General features: G+C 41.6%; 1 protein-coding gene across 1 annotated transcript in view; it reads left to right on the forward strand.

The window, feature by feature from the left end:
* Positions 1-16539: 16539 nt before the first annotated feature.
* Positions 16540-23439, forward strand: part of KCNH8 (potassium voltage-gated channel subfamily H member 8) — a 638835-nt gene continuing 631935 nt past the window's right edge. The window contains exon 1 of the mRNA XM_044294135.1: positions 16540-16615. Coding sequence (XP_044150070.1) covers positions 16540-16615 — 76 coding nt within the window. The remainder of the gene's footprint in view (positions 16616-23439) is intronic.

A 23439-nucleotide genomic window follows, 5' to 3' on the forward strand; every position in this document is an offset into this window, starting at 1 on the left:
GGGTAGTGGATGTAGGTCACAACCGTAGGCCACAGGTTACGAAGTGAAGCTTAGTGGTCGACTAGTGGGAGGTATGGTTTTTGAGAGGCCTAACGTTATTATAGGGTGGTAGTCAGTGGATCGGGTAGAAATCTCGCGAGTGTGACTAGTGACATTTTGGGCCTTGCCCAGGGAGCTTAGGGAGCTGGACACGGGGAGATTAACCTGTTCGGAGACCTATAGGTCGACCATGGGAGCCACTTTTTGAGGAATGTGGTATGCGTACGGGCTTCCCATGATGACATTTCCTCAAACCTGTGCAACTGATCCACTTTTCTAAAGAGGGGGTTTGGGTTTGCAACCAGTAGTTAGGGAGTATGAGGCGAGCAGCTAGAATCATTTGAGTGAAGACAAAGGGGAGTCGTGAAGGAGTCGTTCCCTGATAAATGGACAGTAAGGCCAGTTGGGGTGAAGGCTGGATGGAGGTACGACATATACTGTTTGCCAGAGAAAATATTTCGGACCACCATTTGGTTATGAGGGGGCAAGACCACCAGATATGAAGGAAGTCTCCTTTTCCCTGAAGGCACCTCCAGCAAGTGTTTGAGGCAGTGGGGGAAAAAAGAGCCGTCCTATCAGGAGTATGGTACCATCTTGTGAGGATCTTGTATCCATTCTCCTGGATACGGACACAACGGGAGGTCTTGTGGGGAGACTCAAGAAGCTTGGGAAGGGATGTGAAGGGGATAGTAATATTCAGATCTGCTTCCCATTGTTTCAGGAAGGCTGGTTTGGCCAGCATAGGGGCCGAGCGTAGTCTACTGTAGAATTGTGAGATCAATTTCTTAGGGGCTGAGGGGAGGAAGATCACAGACTCGAACCAGACTATGGGACGTTGGAGGGCATCTAGTTGAATGTGTTGGTTTAAAGGGACTCTGTCACCAGTTTCTGACCCCCACTTTTAAAAATATGGTTCTGTGCATGGAGCCCTTGTGATTCCTATTGTGGTCTTATAAGCTAAATCTGCAGGCTCATTTAGTTAAAAAAAACGTTTTATCTAACCTGTCAGTCATCTTGTTAAGGTGCCCAGGGCGTTGCTCATGGCTTGAAGATGCCGCCCGCCGCCGCCGTTCGTGCCCAGCTCCTCCTCTGCTCTCATCAGCGCCGCCTGAAAATACGTAGATACGCCTCCGGCTCTCCCTCACTCCCCCCTCCTTCTTTTCTAAGATCCCGCGCGTGCACACAGGCCTGTGCCTGATGCGCCCGTGCGGACTTTTCCGTTCAGCCTCATTGAGCGAAGTGCGCATGCGCGGGCACTTCGCTCAACCTCCCGATAACGCGAACACTGCCGCACGTGCGGGATCTTAGAAAAGAAGGAGGGGGGAATGAGGGAGAGCCGGAGGCGTATCTAAGTATTTTCAGGCGGCGCTGATGAGAGCAGAGGAGGAGCTGGGCACGAACGGCGGCAGGCGGCATCTTCAAGCCATGAGCAACGCCCTGGGCACCTTAACAAGATGACTGACAGGTTAGATAAAACGTTTTTTTAACTAAATGAGCCTGCAGATTTAGCTTATAAGACCACAATAGGAATCACAAGGGCTCCATGCACAGAACCATATTTTTAAAAGTGGGGGTCAGAAACTGGTGACAGAGTCCCTTTAAGTATGCTCTAAGATATATTACTGAGAACATATCACATGGGCGAGGGTTAAGAAGGCCTTTCATGGCGTCTAAGCCAAGGGGTTTGCCAGAAGGGTCCAACAGCGATGAGAGAGCGATTGTTGAAGAGGACAGTCCTAGCGATGTGGTCGCTCTCAGGGCTGGGGGAGCTGTGCCGAGCGCATCCTTTATTGTAAGAAGTGGAGAGGGGAAAGGTTCTGAGCAATGGGATGTAGAGAACCACTTCCAAGCCTCAAGAGTAGCCTTGACAAAAGGGGAGTGAGAAAGTGATTCAAATACGATGTTTTGGCGTCCTAATAAGAGGGCCCTAGGTGGCTTCCCTAGTATCTCCAATTCCATTTCTACTACAGAAGAATGCGTAGCTGGGCGTAGCCATGCCACTGCACGAGCGAGGAGAATAGCTTTACCATATAGCTCCGGGTTAGGCATGCCTATCCCCCCGTCCCTCTTAGGCCTAGTGAGGAGGGAGAAGGCAAGTCTGGCATTCCTCCCATTCCAGATAAAGGATCTGAACTTTTTGTGAAGTGCTGCATAATAATGTTTGGGTACAGGGATTGGGAGAACCTGTTGTAAATAGGTTAGGCGGGGGAGGAAGAGGGAAGAGAGCAGGTTTTTGCGTGCAAACCAAGACAAGGTGGGGTTGGATTGGGCCAGACTGTCAATGGAATTAAAGATTGAAGATTTAAGGGGGACATAATTAAGGGAAAATAAATCATTTATCTTGGGGCTAATTGTTGCACACAGGTAGGAGATGGTGGGAGAGGACCAGTTAAAGGGCAAGTTTTCCATAAGGCGTCGTTTGGCAGTGGGGTTGATACCTGAGCATAGAACTAGGGATTTGTTGGTGTTTATCTTGAAGTTGGAGACCGCGCTATAAAGGTTGAGATGGGACTGGATACAAGGGAGTGAGGCTGAAGGATTAACCGTCATCATTAAGACGTCATCCGCAAACGCTGCAAGTTTTTGTTCCCTGCCTCCCAAACATAGACCCTCAATTCTCCTGTCCAACCTAATGATAGACAAGAGCGATTCTAGGGCTAATATAAACAGAAGTGGAGACAGAGGGCATCCCTGCCTCGTCCCGTTCTTTATGGCGAATGGAGAGGAGAGGTTCCCATTGACCATGATCCGAGCTGATGCTTGGTCGTACATGGTAAAGGTGGCTTGAACAAAGGGATCAGGGAGGCCAAACCTGAGCAAGGCATGCTTCACCCTGTCGAATGCCTTCTCGGCATTTGTGCTGAGAAGAAGCAAGGGAGAGGAGGTGTGGTTGGCGTGGCAGAGAGCATTGATCACTCTAGAGGTGTTGTCCTTACCCTCCCTATTGCAGATAAAGCCCACCTGATCCCTATGAACAATAGAGGGGAGAAGAGTAGCCAGTCTGTTGGCCAGCATTTTGGCCAGGAGTTTGAGGTCTATGTTTAGGAGGGATATGGGCCTATAATTGGAACACTGTTTGGGGTCTTTCCCTTCTTTATGTATGAGCGTGATGTGGGCTACCGTCATATCTCTGGATAGTGGGACCCCTTTAAGGGATAAATTACAGACTTCAAGAAGGTGTGGTAAAAGGGTCTCTTTAAAGGTTTTATAGTACGGCACAGGTAAGCCGTCTGGGCCAGGGCTCTTACCTTTCGGCATTTGATTTAATGCTTTGTTAAGTTCAACTAGGGTAAAAGGAGCTTCTAAGAGTGTTTTTTGTTCTGGCGTTATGGTAGGGATGTTGGAGGAGTTGAGAAAAGATGATATGAGGGGGGCTCATGTATCAGGAGCTGCGTTGGAGGGGAGGTTGTAGAGGTTTTCATAAAAGGAACGGAACTGGGCAGCAATATGGACGGCCGAAAAGATGGGCTTACCCTCAGGGCAAGTGAGTTGATGTATATAGTTTGCAGCTCTCCTACTCTTTATCCTATTCATTAAAAATTTAGTAGCCTTATCAGTATGGGCAAACAATTTGTGCTGGGAGTTCAAATAAATTTGGCCGATTTAGCTTGGAGGAGGGTTTTTAGCTCAGCTCTGAACTTCGACAATTCTTGGAGATGGGCATCTGTGGGGTTACTTTTGTGATAAGATTCAAGCCTTTGAATGTTTTTAAGGGCCTCATCTATTGCTTTTTCCCTCTGGTAAGAGCCAATACTGATGAATTGGCCCCTGATGTAGGGTTTATGCGCATTCCAAAGCGAATTAGCAGAGAGGTCGGGACTCTTGTTAATTCAAAAGAATTCCTTTATATGATCGGAGATCAAATCAATCGTGGACTGATGTCCCAATAAAGATTAATTTAGTCTCCAATTGAAGCGTACGGGGGTACTATTGGGGGCCAGTACAGAGAGGAAGATTGGGGAGTGGTCAGAGAGATGCATGGAACCTATAGAAGCCTCACTACATAGTTGGAGATGTTCTTTGTGGACTGGTTTTTTTGACACCATGTCCCATTTGAAGCCCCCTTGATGCACCCCTAGAGTAGAAACTCCTAAAAAGTGACCCCATCTAAGAAACTACACCCTTCAAGGTATTCAAAACTGATTTTACAAACGTCGTTAACCCTTTAGGTGTTCCACAGGAATTAATGGAAAATAGAGATACAATTTCAAAATTTCACTTTTTTGGCAGATTCTCCATTTTAATATTTTTTTTTCTAGTTAAAAAGCAAGGGTTAACAGCCAAACAAAACTCTAGATTTATGGCCCTGATTCTGTAGTTTACAGAAACATCCCATATGTGGTCGTAAACTGCTGTACGGGCACACGGCAGGGCGCAGAAGGAAAGGAATGCCATACGTTTTTTGGAAGGCAGATTTTGCTGGACTGTTTTTTTTAAACCATGTCCCATTTGAAGCCCCCCTGATGCATCCCTAGAGTAGAAACTCCCAAAAAGTTACCCCATTTTAGAAACTACGGGATAGGGTGGAAGTTTTGTTGGTACTAGTTTAGGGTACATATGAGTTTTGTTTGCCTTATAGTACACTTTTTGTGAGGCAAGGTAACAAAAAATAGCTGTTTTGGCACCTTTTTTTTGTTATTTACAACATTCATCTGACAGGTTAGATCATGTGGTATTTTTATAGAGCAGGTTGTCACGGATGCGGCGATACCTAATATATGTTTACTTTTTTTTATTTATGTAAGTTTTACACAATGATTTCATTTTTAAAACAAAAAAAAATCATGTTTTAATGTCTCCATAGTCTGAAAGCCATAGTTTTTTCAGTTTTTGGGTGATTGTCTTAGGTAGGATCTCATTTTTTGCGGGATGAGATGACGGTTTGATTGACACTATTTTGAGGTGCATATGACTTTTTGATAGCTTGCTATTACACTTTTTGTGATGTAAGGTGAGAAAAAATGGTTTATTTAGCACAGTTTTTATTTTTTACCATGTTCATCTGAGGGGTTAGGTCATGTGATATTTTTATAGAGCCGGTCGATATGGACGCGGCGATACCTAATATGTATACTTTTTTTTTATGTCACTTTTACACAATGATTTCATTTTTGAAAAAAAAATCATGTTTTAGTGTTTTCATCGTCCAAGAGCCATAGTTTTTTCATTTTTTGGGCGATTATCTTGGGTAGGGTATGATTTTTGCGGGATGAGATGACGGTTTGATTGGCACTATTTTGGGGTGCATATGACTTTTTGATAGCTTGCTATTACACTTTTTGTGATGTAAGGTGACAAAAAATTGTTTATTTAGCACAGTTTTTTTTTTTTACGGTGTTTATCTGAGGGGTTAGGTCATGTGATATTTTTATAGAGCCGGTTTTACACAATAACAGCTTTTTTAAAACAAAAAAATATATATGTTTTAGTGTCTCCATATTCTGAGCCATATTTTTTTATTTTTTGGGCGATTGTCTCAGGCTCATTTGTTGCGGGATGAGGTGACAGTTAGATTGGTACTATTTTGGTGTGCGTATGCCTTTTTGATCGCTTGCTGTTGTACTTTTTGTAATGTAAGGTGATAATTTTTTTTAATTTAGCACCGTTTTCATTTTTGTTTTTTTACGGTGTTCATCTGAGGCCTCCTAGGCCTCCGTACATGCCAGGCCCCAAGCCTTGGAATGGCTTGGGTTTGCCATGGTATCCATCGAGTCCCTGCCACAGCAGCGCGGGGACCCGATTGATGAGGTGAGGGAGCGCAAACCTCCCATATGCCGTGGTCAGTGCTGACCGCGGCATATGAGGGGTTAAGCGTCGGCGTATCACTGGTGGATGCAGCAGGGATCTGGCTGTCAGTAACAGCTGGATCTCTGCCGCTGATTACGGGACCGCACGCGAGGGGGAGGAACGACTGCAGGATGAGAACGCTCGTCCTTTGGCGCTAAGTGCCGGCGATTTAGGTCGTTAAGGGATCAATCAATAAACATTCATTCTCTGCTACATTTATTTCAGGGGGCATTACCTTTCTCAGCAGGAGTGTCCTGCATGCTGCAGCTAGTGGCAGCTGAAGGATGGAACGGAACATGTATGTCCACAACAGTGAGGTGGACAGAAAAATTAGAAATGGAACAAACAGCAGGTGGCACTATACAGGTTGATTTTGTTGAATAACTACATTTAATGCAATTACAAAAGTATATATATCTAGGTGCTGGTTTTAAAACTAGAATATTTTTTGCAGAAAAACCTCTTCAAGTATTTTAAATATTCATCCACATTCTCTCTATCCAACAATCTTGTGATACTGAACTACATGGTCAATATTAGGTTTTGTATTGGCATTGGATCCTCTCTGCTGCCAGGGTTTGGCTGAGCAGTCATTTTCTGTGTGTTTAGAGGGACCAGGAGGTAGAGACCAGCATCCAATCCAGAAGTGTCAGAATGGGAGCAGTAGTTGATCAGAGAGTTCAGTATGACTTCTTTAGTTTTTTTTCTTATTCATTTTTTATATTCTCCTAACTTATAGTGCTCAGGTATCAGTACCCTACCTGGGTCAGAAGGGATCTATCTTTCTATTTTTTTGACTTACTGTACCTTCCTTGCATATTATCTGATATTTACATACTCTGAATAGTGCTTATGACTAGAGTTGAGCAAATCTGACATTTTTGGGGTTTGTCATGCATAATAATAAAAGTGGCATCCGACATTTTACATCACAATATGAGGAAGATGAGAAGATGAATGAGGATCACGTTTCGCTGTTCTGGTGGGCCTGCGCATATTGCCTTGTGGACAGTCTCAGCCAATCATGATAACCTATAACTGTGATGTATGCGGAAATGGCTTAGGCACTCTGTAACCTTGCAGCCAGGACCTGCATGTGTTTTTTGGGCTTGGATGTTTGAGGGATAGCATGTCTGTTAGATAGGGGCACGTCTGTTAAGAGATGGTAAAAAAACACAATACAGCTAGTTTAGTGTCACAGAGTTTCTTTCACAGTGAGGAGAAGACAATGGCTAGTTAGATTTGTAATAGTTTCACAGAGAGGTTTTAGAGACAGTGTGTCATATTGTGTAACTTATTCAGGCTGCCTCAGGGAGGCCGGTAGTGGCAGCCATTTTGGACTGCTTTTGCTAGTATGTAGAATTGAAATCTATAATTTAACTTCCAATTAATGCAAATCAGCCCAATCATTATCACATAGGTCACAAACACAGACAGTCAGGCTGTCTCAAAGAGGCTATACCTCAACTCAAATGATTATTAATAAATACCCCCACATTCATCACATAATGCAATAAATCTTTTAAAATATTTATCCAGTGTGTCACCTGACATACAGTTAACATATATTGCAGTGGACTCTGACCAATTGACCATTTTTTAAGAAAAAAATATTCCAAAGTTTATCATAAAAAAGTTGGTCACAGATTAGTGTACCTAACATATTGGTGTGCATCACAGTTATCAACCTTACTTCTGCCAATTGCTACTACTACTACTCTTACCACATAGCTGCACATCTCCTGTCTTGTCCATCCTGTTGCGTTCTATGCTGCGACTACAACTGCCCCTTAACAATTGTGCATCTCCTGCCTTAATCATTGTGTTCCATTTTGTCCTGCTGCTTTTGGGAACCCCAACCTATACTCTGAAACTGCTTCCAAAAAAATGGAATTATTTTTTTACTCTTCTTCTTGTAAAAACCTATGGATTCTTCACTTTCCAGGACAATATATGTTATTTTAAAATAACAGCAAACCTGTGGTCACTCCCCAAAAATTGATCATATTTTAACCCTATAGTGACCACCCATACGTGTTTTTACGGCGGTCACTAAGGGGCTTTGGGCTGGAGCGCCGCCTTTATACAGAGGCACTTCAGCCCAAGTTAGCTATAAAATCAATCACTGTAGCTCTGTGCCCGCAGCTACCGGAGGTAGCTGAGGGCTCGGGGCAGTGATCAGAGACCGTGACAAGCGGTCTCTGATCACGTGATCGCTGTGATACACTTTATCACGCCCATCACAGAAAATGCCGGCAGCGGAGCTGCCCGCACTAAAATTTCTCCCTCCTCTCATGTAAGAGAGGAGGGAGAAAGTCTCCTGTGCAGCGAAATGGTCCCCCAGCGCTTCTGGTCCTAAGCCGGGTCCCGATCCTCACCCCCCACCCCCCCTTACCTCAAGAAAGATGGCAGCAGCGGCCCGGCGCATGTGTAGACTGAAAGCCAGCCGCCGCCGCTCACAGTAAGGTCTCTCTCCTCAGGAGAGGAGAGAGAAGTTCAAATAATGCCCCGATCGGGTCGCCCAACACCCCGATCGGAGCAATATGGCCCCCAGATATGTTTAAATAAAGTTATTAGGGCACCCCCCACATCTAATAAAAAATTAATAAAAAATGGCGCAAACATGCACACTTGTTACTGTGCTAAAGATCTACCTTCAGCACAGTAACCATCAGGGACCAATAATAATGTGCTCTGTAGGAAAAATATGTCTTTAAATTAATACTTTCTTAGCATTCATTTCTTTAAAAAACTAGTGGGTCAAAAAACTCATTACACCCATAGATAAATACATTAAGAGGCCTAGTTTTTAAAATGGGTTCACTTTTGGGAGATTCTATTATTCTGACACTTATAAGCCTCTGCAAACTTTATGTTGAAATGTTATGTCTCCTATATATATAAATAAATAAAAAGTAAAAAAAAATTTAAGTGCAGCCAAAATAAAGTAAAGATGTGGTAATATATTTCTGATAAAAAATATTGAATAGTATTTATGTATGTATGTGAAATATTGCAGTTGAAAATAGGAAAATGTGCCAATTTTTAAATATTTTCATAAATGTTCACTTTTTTAATAAAGATATGCATATTTTATCGGTATAATTTTACCACCTAAGTAAAGTACAATATGTGACGAGCTTACAAAGTTATTCTAAGCTAAAATGACACGTCAGATTTCCAAAATTTGGCTTGGTCATTAAGGCCCAAACAGGCTTGGTCACTAAGGGGTTAATTGCTTGTTAAAAGCAAGCCATTGCTCCTTCCAAAACCACAATGTGTGTATAAACACAGAAGACATCTGCCCCCAAAACAGGGTCAATTTAGACCCTTTTTTAAAAGCATAAAAATCCAACCGTATTTTTAACCAGGCTGTTACCACCAGCTAGCATCTGTTTGCTTACAACCATATATATCTCTGTCACTTTGACATTAGAGATGCTGTCTTGGCATTAAAGATCTTGGAAGGGATTGGATACAGTCCTAGGAGACCCCAGAGTGTCATATACAGTGTTGAGCGAATCGAGGTCCACGAAGTGGACTTCGATCCGAATTTCAGGGAAAATTCATTTCGACTGGAACACTTTAGATACAAGGCAAATTTATTTGGACTGAATCAATAGAAACTTAGTTCAGGAAATTCGCTGATCTCCACCCATGATCCCTATGAATTACTGATATTATAACCTGCTACCTGGACATTTGCTATATGTTGTTTCATTGTATTATTAAACATTGAAATGACATTTCACATTAATTATGTACAATACATGATGACAGATCATTCATTCCAGGCGTCTTAGTAGTTAAATATCTTGACAGTGAAGCTGAGAATCTCCTCCGCTTTGTAGGGGAAATAGCTAATTACAGCTCCATTGGAGACTGCGTGTTCAGCAATGGGTACCTGGATGATTCCTCTGAGTACCAACTGCCTCTGAGCCATTGGTCTCTCCTAGCAAATGATTTATGGCATACCCGCTAAATAGGACTGCCCTCCAGTTACTTTGCTTATATCACGCTGCTTCCTGTACCATACACAGTAAATCTCTCTGCTGGATATCAGACAGCTTCCTAAAAAAAAGGGAAGAACATCTCCGCCGCTGATAAAGGGTGATGCTATTTTTACACAGAGATTTCCCTCGCTGGTCCTTCGTGTGCAATTTTTCATCCTTCTAATAACAGTGTCTTTTCCAGGAGCCCTCCTATATTGCCACAATAGGTCATAATGATTATAACTGGATGGTTTATATTGATATCATTCTGCACTAGTGCCATCAATTAAAATACCCCCAGAACTATTTATAATGGGGTTTGTTCATTCAAGAACAAAGTGATAGACTATAATGAACACTGACAGGTAAAGTGGGGGGCATAGGGACAGAGGAATCTGCATAATAATGAATTCTCGTTCCATTCTCAACCATGTGAAAATCTAGGCGACAGCCAACGTGTATAGTGAAATGGATGCCATTACTATGGGAAATAGCCAGAAATGGATTACTACATAGGATATGAAAGACTATATAACTCACATGTATAACTGTAGCTGCTAATGATTTATATACATTGCACAGTGGTAGTTGCAGCTTTATAGAAAAATGGTCATAACACATAAAATGCTATGACACATAATATAATTATCTATCTATCTATTGATCGATCGATCAATCTAATATCTACCTGTTTGTCACATCCAACTATCTTATCAAATTCAATTCAACTTCAAATCAGCTTTATTGGCAGGACTAAATACATTTTAGCATTGCCAAAGCAAGTGAGAAATAACTGGGTAGAGTTGGAGGATGGGGACACATCCATGGTGTGGATAGGGACAGTGGACTCCTCTTCCCCAGTAGGATGTGGAGTTTCCTTTGCTCATCTATGGAGGTGACTTCTGGGATGTGAGCGGAGAGTCTCTGGAAGTAAGCAACCCTCATGGGTATTTTCTGCAGTGTAGCAGTGCTGGCACAGTCTGCTCTCCTGTGGTTTGTATGTCTGCCTGTGCCACCCCATCTCCATCTCCAGGCTGTGGGAACTCTGTCTGTACAGGCTCAGGGTCTGTCTGTGTTTGGGTGGGGTATCCTCTCCAGGTAGGGCACCATGGTGTAGTCCCTTTGCAGAAATTTGTATACAGTAAGTTTCTGGGAGTTGTTTATTTCGGTTCTCTATTCCTCTATGTATTGCTCTTTGCAGCCTCTATGGCCCCCTTTATTTGTGCTTTGTTAATGGCATGTTGGGGGTTTTGGCTGATCAGGCAGCTGACACTTGGTTGGAGGGCGCAGGGTTTTGGCTGATCAGCCAGCTTTGGTGGTGGTAAGAGCCTGGGCTGCTGCCCTGTTTGTGCGCCCAGAATGATATCACCCTCTTCTGCATGGTGAGCCATAGTGGAAACCTGCCCAGCTCTGCCGGGCACGCAATGTTGGAGGTGCTGCGATGGACTTGGAGGAGGTACAGTCCTGATCAAAAGTTTAAGACCATCTGGCACCTTCTGCTTTAAAAGAGAGCTGCCCCATTTCAATTAAATTATCAGATATTCCTCTTTCAGATCTACTGGATGAAGGGGGTTGTGTCAAACCTCTTAAATTACTCATTTCTGACTAAAAGGAACATGCTGCTTTTACCTTCCTGCAAAGGTTCCTCACTTCCAAAGTCAAATCGCTGCTTAAAGGATTCCCAATACCTCTCCTATCCTTGTGGTTTGATACTATAGTAGGTTCGAATCAACCCCTTAAAAAGACTATCTCGGTTATTTATAGACAACTAAAATTTCCCTCTTCCCTTATTAAACCTGCTATAATTGGTTCCTGGGAGAAAGATCTGGGACGCTTTCTATCTCCCACAGAGATTTCTATAGCATTTTTGATTCCCCATAAGATATCCAGATGCATCCGTATTCAAGAAAACGGGTACAAAATCCTGATGAGATGGTATAAGACCCCCAAATCGATCTCTCTTTACTCCTCTATCTGCTCTAACATATGTTGGAGATGCAAGACCTCTAAGAGTTCTTTCTTCCACATCTGGTGGGAATGCCAACCTATTAACGATTGGTAGCGCAATATAATTAGTAAATGCAACCACATTTGTAAATCCACTCTATCCTGCTCTCCTGAATCAGCCCTCCTGAACTTAGGCATTAAGGGTTTGAACAAATGGCGTACATCCCTGCTCCTCATGCCCCTGGCTTCCGCCAGACTATTCATTGCGTCCCATTGGCTCTCCTCAGAGGTTCCTGATATGGCTAAGTGGATACAAAAAGTGGACCAGATCTATAGGCTAGAAAAGCTCTCACATTGGGAACTCCGATCCAGGCCCACCTTTCTAGCCATCTGGTCACCCTGGAAACAATACAGAGGTTTTCTTTGACCCTTCCAACTATAATCCCTAGCCTAACTTACTTACCTTGAAGTTCATGTTTATTCATCCTCTTCTTCTGGTAATATATAAGGCTCTGTGGCAAAAACTACCTTAATGTTGCCCCTTTTGTTACTTGGTTCTGTTCACCTTACAGTTTATGTTACTGTGAAAAACTTTTTTGTTTCATCCTTACCTTATATACAGGTCTACATCAAGCCTAACCTGAATATCGTATCTTTTACGTGATATGTGATTATTGGTATTCAATTGGATACTGTCTTATTATTGTCTGTAAAGAAATATGTTCCTTCTTATTGTATCTGTACAATATCATAATATTTATGACCTTATAAAAAACAATAAAAAATGTTAATACAAAAAAAAAGTTTAAGACCACTTGAAAAATGGCAAAAAAAAATCATATTTAGCATGGCTGGATCTTAACAAGGTTCCAAGTAGAGCTTCAACATGCAACAAGAAGATATGGGAGTGAGACAAAACATTTTTCAGTGGAACAATGGAGCTTCAGGAAGTGCAGGGATGTCAAACGTCCGCTGGCTATGTCCAGATGTTGCAGAGAGCATTCCTCATGACTGAGGGCCGTCGTCTGTGTGGTAACGACTGAGTTTTCAACAGGACAACGCTACAGTACACAATGCACGCAGGACAAGGGACTTCTTCCAGGAGAATAACATCATTCTTTTGGCCCATCCTGCATGTTCCCCTGATCTAAATCCAATTGAGAACCTTTGGGGATGGATGGCAAGGGAAGTTTACAAAAATAGACAACAGTTCCAGACAGCAGATGGCCTTCGTGCGGCCGTCATCACCACTTGGAGAAATGTTCCCACTCACCTCATGGAAACGCTTGCATCAAGCATGCCGAAACAAATTTTTGAAGTGATCAACAATAACGGCGGAGCTACTCATTACTGAGTTCATGTTTGGAAGTTGGATTTCTGTTTTGGGGGGGTTTAGTTTTTTTTGGGAGGTGTGGTCCTAAACTTTTGATCAGCTAAAAAACAGCCTGTTTCAGTTTATTCGTTGTTTTCATTAAATTGAATGGTCAAAAAATGTTTTGTCTCACTCCCATTTCTTCTTGTTGCATGTTGAAGCTCTACTTGTAACCTTGGTAAAATCCAGCCATACTACATATGATTTTTTTTCCTATTTTTCAAGTGGTCAGGACTGTATTTACAGAACTACAGATGGAAGGTCTCTGTTGGGCTGGAATCCCACTTTGACTGGTCTGGGTAGGTGGCCAGGCCCCACACCTCACTGCCATGGAGCAGGATCGGGGGGTGATGACACCATGAAATATTTTCAGCCAGAACCAGACTGGTGGTTTGAGGTGGTAGAGTTGCCTTCTGATGGTGTAGAAGGTTTTGCAGGATTTGCCTTTCAGGGTTTGTATTGCTGCTTTGAAGCTCTCTGATTGGTTAAGCTACAGCACCAGGTAGGTGTAGCTGTTGGTATTCTCCAGTGTGGACCCATTTAATGTGAAGGAAGGAGTGGGGGCTTTATTTTGGCCTTTCCTGGTCTTCTTAGGATTGATGGGTAGTGCCCATGTGGTGCTTAATTTTTCTAGTACTGCCAGGCTGTCTTGGAGGCCTCTCTCTGCTGGAGACAGAAGCAGGAGGTCATCGGCGTACAGCAGGAACTTCATGTAGGGGAGGCCTTGTGCTGAGGAGGCCTCCAGAGCTGCAGCCAGTTCATTGATGTAGATATTAAAGAGTGTTAGGCTCAAGCTTCAGCCCTATCTGACCCCTCGTACCTGCTGAAAATTAGCCGTTCTCTTCTCGTTCACCTTTACGCTGCATTGGTTCCTGGTGTATGAGCTCTTGATGACATCATGCATTCTCCCTCCTATTTCGCTCTCCAAGAGTTTCAGGAACAGGCCAGGTGCTACAAATGCCTTTTTAAAGTCCACAAAACAGGCAAATATTTTGCCACGTTTGGTATTGTGGATGTGTGTCTTGATGAGGCTATGCAGGGTGTAGATATGGTCAGTGGTGCGGTGGTTTGGCATGAACCCAGTTTGGATTTTGCTGAGGACCTTGTGATGTGTGAGGAAGGTGAGAATTCTTTTATTGATGATGCTGTTAAACAGTTTGCCCAGATTGCTGGTGACGCAGATCCCTCTGTAATTGGCTGGATCATATTGGTCCCCATTCTTGTAGATGGGTGTTATGAGGCCTTGGTTCCAGTCTTGGGGGAAGTGTCCTGCACTGAGGACTAGGGTGAATAATTTTGCCAGTGCAGTGTGTATGTCTGGGGAGCTATATTTAATCATCTCTGGCAGGATGCCATCAGTACCGCTCGCCTTTTTGCCTTTCAGCAGGGTTATTCTTTCCTGTATTTCTTGCATGGTGATTGATGAGTCCAGAGGGTTCTGGAAGTTTTTGATAGAGTCAGATGCTGCCATTTTAAATGCGGAGGGAGTGTTTCTGCCCATATGTTTTGTGCCCATTTGGTGCCATGTTTCGCAGAATGAATTGTCCTGGAGGGAGTCCTTAAGCTGCTTGAGTTTGTGGAAGACGTGCCTCTGTTTCCGCTCTCTGAGGGTGTGCTTGTATCGCCTGCATAGAGTGTAGTAGGCCTCCCTCACATCTCTGTTGTCGGGGTCCCTGTGTTTTTGGTTGGAGACACACTTAGGAAATGGTGTACAGCCTTGCAGTCGCTGTCAAATCATTTATGGGACTGTTTGTTATTAGGTCTTTTGAAATTAGTCCATTTCAGACCTGCTAGTTCTGCCATGGTGTACAGGATGTTATTAAAGTCCTTCACTGCTTGGGTGAACCCTTGTCAGTCTTACTTATATAAGCTTATATAAAAGTTTGTGAGGTTAGATAGTCCTTTTCTGTGCCAGTTCTAGCATTGAGATCACTGCAGATCAGTACCCTGCCACTGGAATTGGGCAGCCTCCCTTTGTAGGACCTTATAGATGTCTGGGTTGCAATAGGGGGACTCTGATGGTGGGATGTATGCTGCACAGAGGTAGATGTAATACTGACAGCTAAGGATGGAGCTGCTTATTTTTATCCAGATGTGGTTGTCTCCTCGTTTGATAGCTTTCACATGCTTTTTAAGCTCCTCCTTGTACCATATTGCTGAATCTATCATCTACGTCTGATCTATCTATCTCTGCCTAATCTATCTATCTATCTATCTATCTATCTATCTATCTATCTTTATCTATCTCTGCCTAATCTATGTCTGTCTATTATCTATCTATGTATCTATCAATGCTGAATATATTTGTCTATCTATATATTTATGCATAATATATCTATCTATGTCTGTCTATCTTCATAGTTATCTATCTATGTATGGCTCATATATTTGTATCTATCTATCTATCTATCTATCTATCCCTAATATATCTATGTCTATCTATCTGTAACTAGTTAAACAAGTGTCAAGAGCTCTGTCCTTTTCCTTTCTGCATCATATACTGGATGCACTAATATCCAGGTAAGAGAGCAGTAGCTAATGGCTCGTCGTTCAAACCATTCAGAAATAATGAAGTGAAGGAGTGAAAGCCATGCTGGCAAAGTTGTCCTAGATCACTCACAGCAGAGAGGCACAATAGATCCGCCTGCTTCCTTTGGAGGTCTGCTAGGCATTGTCTGGAGCTTATAGAAAACACATGGAGAGAACGACTTTCCAAACAAGAAATGGCTAAATTAAATAGAGAAAGGTCTGCATTTGAGCTATCATACAGCCCAGCTGCTCTCCTGGCTAGCTTCTCTCTCTCCATCACCTCTCCTGCTTTTGTGTTGCAGCCCAAAGTCAGCGCTTGCAGTATTCTTCCCTTTCTTTTGCATGGATCTAAATTTAGCTGTGTGTCAGGTTATGGTTCTGTGGAATAGCATGGAGCAATTTAAGCCCACAGTGCGGAGTGAACAATCACTGGAGGGTTTGCTGAAGGCTTGAAAAGACAGAGACAGTCACCTAGCATTGACTAGCTCAGTCTGAGGAGAGGGGGTTAACTGGCTCTGGTGTGCTGGCTTTTCATCCATGGAAGGGACTAGGGTCTGGTAACTTTGGGCTTGGGTTATACAAATACAGAGGCATTTAGTGAAGATTACATTAATCCATTCCTCTGGTTTGGAGAGCTGACTGGGGAAGGTCACAGCTGTGCTGAGCTGCAGCATTCAGGATAAAGCGGACTTGTGGTGGACTGAGAGCTTCCAGGGATAATCATCAGGAGTCACCAGGCACCCCTCCTCTTTTTACCACTAACACCTCACCCACCACCTCCTCTTCCTCATTTCATCCCTCCCCCACAGCACTTTCTTCCAAAACATCCTGGTTTATAAACTTTGATGGAGAATTCCACACCGGGCTGGAAAAATGCCTGTTATGAAAGGATTACTAGCACCTCAGAACACCTTCTTAGATACTATAGCGACTAGATTCGACGGAACACGTAAGTCTTCACTTTGTTTTCTGGTCATGTCCAGTCTATAGGTCACTTCTAACTTGGAGGATGAAGACAAGCCCATCTTCCAGTGCAAGGGTCATGTCAATGACTTATGTATAGCCTTCAAAGGTCTCTGTGATGCACATGTGGATGGCATTTATCATGAATTTATCTTGTCTAATAGCGAGGAGCCAGTAACATCCAGGCTTGTCATTTCAGCACCATGGACAGCTCCTTTCAGTCCCACTTTCTGGACATAACCTAGTTCTTCTGGCAGGGCAGCAGTGAGGGACAATCCATAGGAGCCATGCATTATCCCTCTTGTTATTTTTTAGGACAATACAATCTTGGTTGTGATTATGTAAATTTATTTCTAAGAGGATGATTACATTCTAGCAGGGCACAGATGCTGATGGAGGAGAATCGGTCATTAGTTAACCATTAGGCTGCTTTTCTTACTTGCTCAGAGAAGTTTAGTTGATGTGAGCTGCAGTCAGGTTAACCTTACAGGGAATGAATTCTGCTTGGTACAGCCAACCAGCTCCTACTTAGAACTGCTAATATCTGTAAGGCAGGAAAAAAATGATGGAATAAGTAATGTACTAGGTCTATGATAAATATATAAGAGAGATAGATAGATAGATAGAAAACTCTTGCGGGCAGGGTCCTCTCCCCCTCTATACCAGTCTGTTAATCGTTTCTTGTTTATTGTATTTTTATATTATGTATTTGTAACCCACTGTTGATGTACAGCGCCATTGAATGAAAGGCGCTTTTAAATAAATAATTATAATAATAATGATACAAAGATATATTGATAAATAGATAGATAGATGTTAGGCTCAAAGATAGATAGATAAATCAAGGACAGACAAGGATAGATAACAGGATCAATGAAGGATAGATAGATAGATAGATAGATAGATAGATAGATAATAGGCACAATGATAGACATAAATAGATGGATGATAGGCTCAATGGTAGATAGATAGCTAGATAGATAGTAGGCTCAATGATAGACAAATAGATAGTAGGCTCAAAGATAGATAGATGCATAGATAGATAGATAGATAGATAGATAGATAGATAGATAGATAATAGGCTCAATGATAGACATAAATCGATGGATGATAGGCTCAATGGTAGATAGGTAGGTAGATAGATGGATAGATAGATAGATAGATGGATGGATAGATAGATAGATAATAGGCTTAATGATAGACAAATCGATAATAGGCTCAAGGATAGATCAAGGACAGACAAGGATTGATAACAGGATCAATGAAGGCTAGATAGATAGATAGATAGATAGATATTAAATAGATAGAAAGATAGATCAAGGACAGACAAGGATAGATAATATGATCAATGAAGGATAGATAGATAGATAGATAGATAGATAGATAGATAATAGGCTTAATGATAGACAAATCGATAATAGGCTCAAGGATAGATAGATAGATAGTGAAGTAGTATTAGATGGTAATTTGGTAGATAATAGAATGTTTTCGAATACAATGGCATGTCAGTAAGATGCGATGAGTGCAGATTGTAGCAGTACATACGGTATAATGTGGTGGTGCTATTATACTACTTTTCACTATGATACAGTGATATCATTGGCCTCAACTTTCTTCCCCTGTTTATAAACCATTGCTCCCTCTGCAATTTGATACATTTCTCTGACTGGCAGTGCCCTCGCTTCCCCTGAAGCTCACATCTATGTGCCAGCATCTTCTGTTCAGTCAGGGGATGGGCATTAGTAACAGTTTGGGAGGCTTCCTGGTAGCTCAGCAGAAATGTGCTGCCTACGAGTGCTTGTCAGGTGAGCTGCCCCGGTGTCTGTGAGGACGGACACTCTGTGGATAAATCCTCTGTTCTCTAGGAATGAGCTTAGTGATTCTGTAAAGGAGATTGCATTGAAAACATATTTAATAAAGATAATCTCAAGACTAATGTTCTGATAGAAAAGAAAATGAATACCCAATCATATCTGCCATTAGGAAAATGCATTTGGGATTTTGCCATTGGCTAAAGTGTTTTCTTCACTGCTGGGATGGTGGATACTTTGTACAGATATAGAGATATGAAATGGTCAGTGCAGCAAGAGTGAGTTTGTCACTTGGCAGGGCTCATCTTGGTATCATCTATGAATATTCAATAAATGTTTTGGGTTATAATAACTCTAAATTTCCAAGGTGTACAACACAAGCCGAATACTAATTCAGCACTGCTGGCCCATGATGACTATTTTGTGCCCTTTGGTGTTTGTCTCTACATTACATTTGTCTCTACACACTTTACATGTTGAAATATCATAGTTCCCTTTGGCCTTGCCCTCAGCTTTGATATTAATATCCAGGTGTGACTGCGCAGGCGTCTTTACAAATAGCTGCTGCATTGTTAATGTTTGGTTACATGATGAGCCCAATATTTGGACTTTTGAACTATTTCTAATGACTGTTTCTCTTTTACATTGATCTGTTTCTTGTGCAAAGAGTAACTGGAATAATATAGCATTTATTAATTTTTTACTCATTTTGTTAGATTACTTGTGGTGATCTAGATCATACGCAGATGACTAAAGTTAATGCACTCTTTTAATTTAAGCATATCACATTGGAAGGATGCAGTATGCTGTCATCAATGATAGACTAATCCAGGACTGAATCTCTAATCCAAGGGAGAATTAATTATAATGTTGACCAACCATGCAGAAAGGCAATCCAGATTTCATCTGCAAATATGCCTCACTTAAGGCTTAGCTCTGTTCTTAAATCATATTTTACACAACACATAATGAGTGACCTCAGCTTCATTTCATAAAAAATGATATTCTTCTATGAGACTCAAGGTTACATGGATGTGAGAGCGGTGGCTGTGCTATCAGAGGCTTCTACACCGGAAAGCCTTACTTGTAGCAAGTTATATAATGGGTGTATAGTTATTGTACACATCTTCAGTATGTCCACACTGTATACAGAGGAAATAGAGGACATTTCTAATTGTTTAAAGCGTCATTCAGTAGTTATCATTAGTATTGGCTGGGGGACTGTGTTCACATGTGCAGATGTAGTGGGGCTGAATTTGTCATTTCACAATGACTTTTGATGATTGGGAGAACTCACTGGGTTATACTAATTCAATCGGTTTACTTGCAGTCCTATGAAACACCACAGGTAGGCATGGCACATCATGTGAAGTGACTACCTCAGCACTACTACATCTGTAGATCTTATAGTGGAATAGATATAGCTGTCTCACACAGTGCTGCAATTAATATTTAACAGGTAGATTCATAGAAATCCATTTTTACATATTCAATTTTCATAAGCAATAATATCTCTCTATCTATCTATCTATCCATCTATCCAGTATCTATCTATCTATCTATCTATCTATCTATCTATCTATCTATCTATCTATCTATCTATCCATCCATCTATCTATCTATCCAGTATCTATCTATCTATCCAGTATCTATCTATCTATCTATCTATCTATCTATCCATCCAGTATCTATCTATCTATCTATCTATCCATCCAGTATCTATCTATCTATCTATCTATCTATCTATCTATCTATCCATCCAGTATCTACCTACCTACCTACCTACCTATCTATCTATCTATCTATCCATCCAGTATCTATCTATCTATCTATCTATCTATCTATCTATCCATCCATCTATCTATCCATCCAGTATCTATCTATCTATCTATCTATCTATCTATCTATCTATCTATCCAGTATCTATCTATCTATCTATCTATCTATCTATCTATCTATCTATCCATCCATCTATCTATCCATCCAGTATCTATCTATCTATCTATCTATCTATCTATCTATCTATCCATCCAGTATCTATCTATCTATCTATCTATCTATCTATCTATCCATCCAGTATCTATCTATCTATCTATCTATCTATCTATCTATCTACCTATCTACCTTCTACCTATCCTTCTATCACATATGTATCTATTTTTCTACCTGCAATCTATTATTTATCTATCTATCTATCTATCTATCTATCTATCTATCTATCTATCTATCTACCTAAATATCGATTCATCTATCCAGATAAAATCCATATGTCTATTTACTTATCTATCTATTGTCTGTCAGTATCTAGCTAGCTGCTGTCTGTCAGCAGTAAATGGACTGTATTTTAGTGCTTTGTAGCTCTTTGTTATAGCATTCAATAAAACAGCCGATCACTCCATTTAGCTTTGACAAAGATCCTCTACATCCTATGCATTGGACCATCTAGTTGTGGGTTAGACACCTAATATCCCTCTATCTATCTATCTATCTATCTATCTATCTATCTATCCATCTATCCATCTATCTATCCAGTATCTATCTATCTATCTATCTATCTATCTATCCATCCAGTATCTATCTATCTATCTATCTATCTATCTATCTATCTATCCATCCAGTATCTACCTATCTATCTATCTATCTATCTATCCATCCAGTATCTATCTATCTATCTATCTATCTATCTATCTATCCATCCAGTATCTATCTATCTATCTATCTATCTATCTATCTATCTATCTATCTACCTATCTACCTTCTACCTATCCTTCTATCACATATGTATCTATTTTTCTACCTGCAATCTATTATCTATCTATCTTTCTATCTATCTATCTATCTATCTATCTATCTATCTATCTATCTACCTAAATATCTATTCATCTATCCAGATAAAATCCATATGTCTATTTACTTATCTATCTATTGTCTGTCAGTATCTAGCTAGCTGCTGTCTGTCAGTATCTAGCTAGCTGCTGTCTGTCAGCAGTAAATGGACTGTATTTTAGTGCTTTGTAGCTCTTTGTTATAGCATTCAATAAAACAGCCGATCACTCCATTTAGCTTTGACAAAGATCCTCTACATCCTATGCATTGGACCATCTAGTTGTGGGTTAGACACCTAATATCCCTCCATAAGTCATGTTTGTGATATGCATTATGTATTATTCACAATACCATATGTATAATGCATTAATTCTGGATTAACATTGTTAAAAGGAATAATAATTCGTTGATATGAAAAAACCTTGGAAACTTTTTGGTAGAAGGGCTACAATACAAGCAGCTGCTCATCTGAAATGGAAGTTAATGTCAGAATATTTTTTTTTAAATCAGAATGTCAATATGAACATTGAGATTCACTACTGAATGAACACTGTTCTAATACAGTTGAACATGACATATGCTTATTACTCAAGTGGCTTGGATCTGAGAGGCAGCTACCAAGCAGAGCACAATGAAATATTTAAATATGAAAAAAGTATCAAGGCATAATAATAAAGAGGTTCTGACTAACGTGAATAGGCATTTCTCCCATTCATTGATGCAAGAATAAAGTCTTGAAGGGAGAAAATTCACATGAACTCAATGTCTCAACCAGGTCAATTTACACCAGTGAGCAAGCATTTCTGTTTCATACTGCCTTTGTGCATTTACATAACATGTACTGTAAATCAGTATATTTTACAAAGAGTTATATACACTGAACAAAAATATAAATGCAACACTTTTGGTTTTGCTCCCATTTTGCATGAGCTGAACTCAAAGATCTGAAACATTTTCTACATACACAAAAGACCCATTACTCTCAAATATTGTTCACAAATCTGTCTAAATCTGTGTTAGTGAGCACTTCTCCTTTGCTGAGATAATCCATCCCACCTCACAGGTGTGGCATATCAAGGTGCTGATTAGACAGCATGAATATTGCACAGGTGTGCCTTAGACTGCCCATAATAAAAGGCCACTCTGAAATGTGCACAGTTTTGCCTTACTGGGGAGGGGGGGGGGGTGTCAGAAAACCAGTCAGTATCTGGTGTGGCCACCATTTGCCTCACACAGTGCAACACATCTCTGTCACATAGAGTTGATCAGGTTGTTGATTGTGGCATGTGGAATATTGGTCCACTCCTCTTCAATAGCTGTGCGAAGTTGCAGAATATTGGCAGGAACTGGAACACGCTGTCGTATACACCAATCCACAGCATCCCAAACATGCTCAATGGGTGACATGTCCCGGGAGTATGCTGGCCATGCAAGAACTGGGAAGTTTTCAGCTTCCAGGAATTGTGTACAGATCCTCGCAATATGGGGCTGTGCATTATCATGCTGCAACATGAGGTGATGGTCGTGGATGTATGGCACAACAATGGGCCTCAGGATCTCGTCACGGTATCTCTGTGCATTCGAAATGCCATCAATAAAATGCACCTGTGTTCATTGTCCATAACATACGCCTGCCCATACCATAACCTCACCGCCACCGTGGGCCGCTCGATCCCCAATGTTGACGTCAGCAAACCGATCACCCACACAACGCCACACACGCTGTCTGCCATCTGCCCTGAACAATGAATACCAGGACTCATCCGTGAACAGAACGCCTCTCCAAATTGTCAGATGCCATCGAATGTGAGCATTTGCCCACTCAAGTTGGTTACGATGACAAACTGCAGTCAGGTCCAGACCCCGATGAGGACGACGCTCATGCAGATGAGCTTCCCTGAGACGGTTTCTGACAGTTTGTGCAGAAATTCTTTGGTTATGCAAACTGCTTGCTGCTGCAGCCGTCCGAGAGGCTGGTCTCAAAGGATCATGGAGGTGAGCATGCTGGATGTGGAGGTCCTGGGCTGTTGTGGTTACACTTGATCTGTGGTTGTGAGGCCGGTCGGATGTACTGCCAAATTCCCTGAAATGCCTTTGAAGATGGAATGAACATTCATTGCACGGGCAACAGCTCTGGTAGACATTCCTGTAGTCAGCATGCCAATTGCAAGCT

The sequence above is a fragment of the Bufo gargarizans genome, chromosome 5, assembly GCF_014858855.1.
Source record: "Bufo gargarizans isolate SCDJY-AF-19 chromosome 5, ASM1485885v1, whole genome shotgun sequence".
Lineage (NCBI taxonomy): Eukaryota > Metazoa > Chordata > Amphibia > Anura > Bufonidae > Bufo > Bufo gargarizans.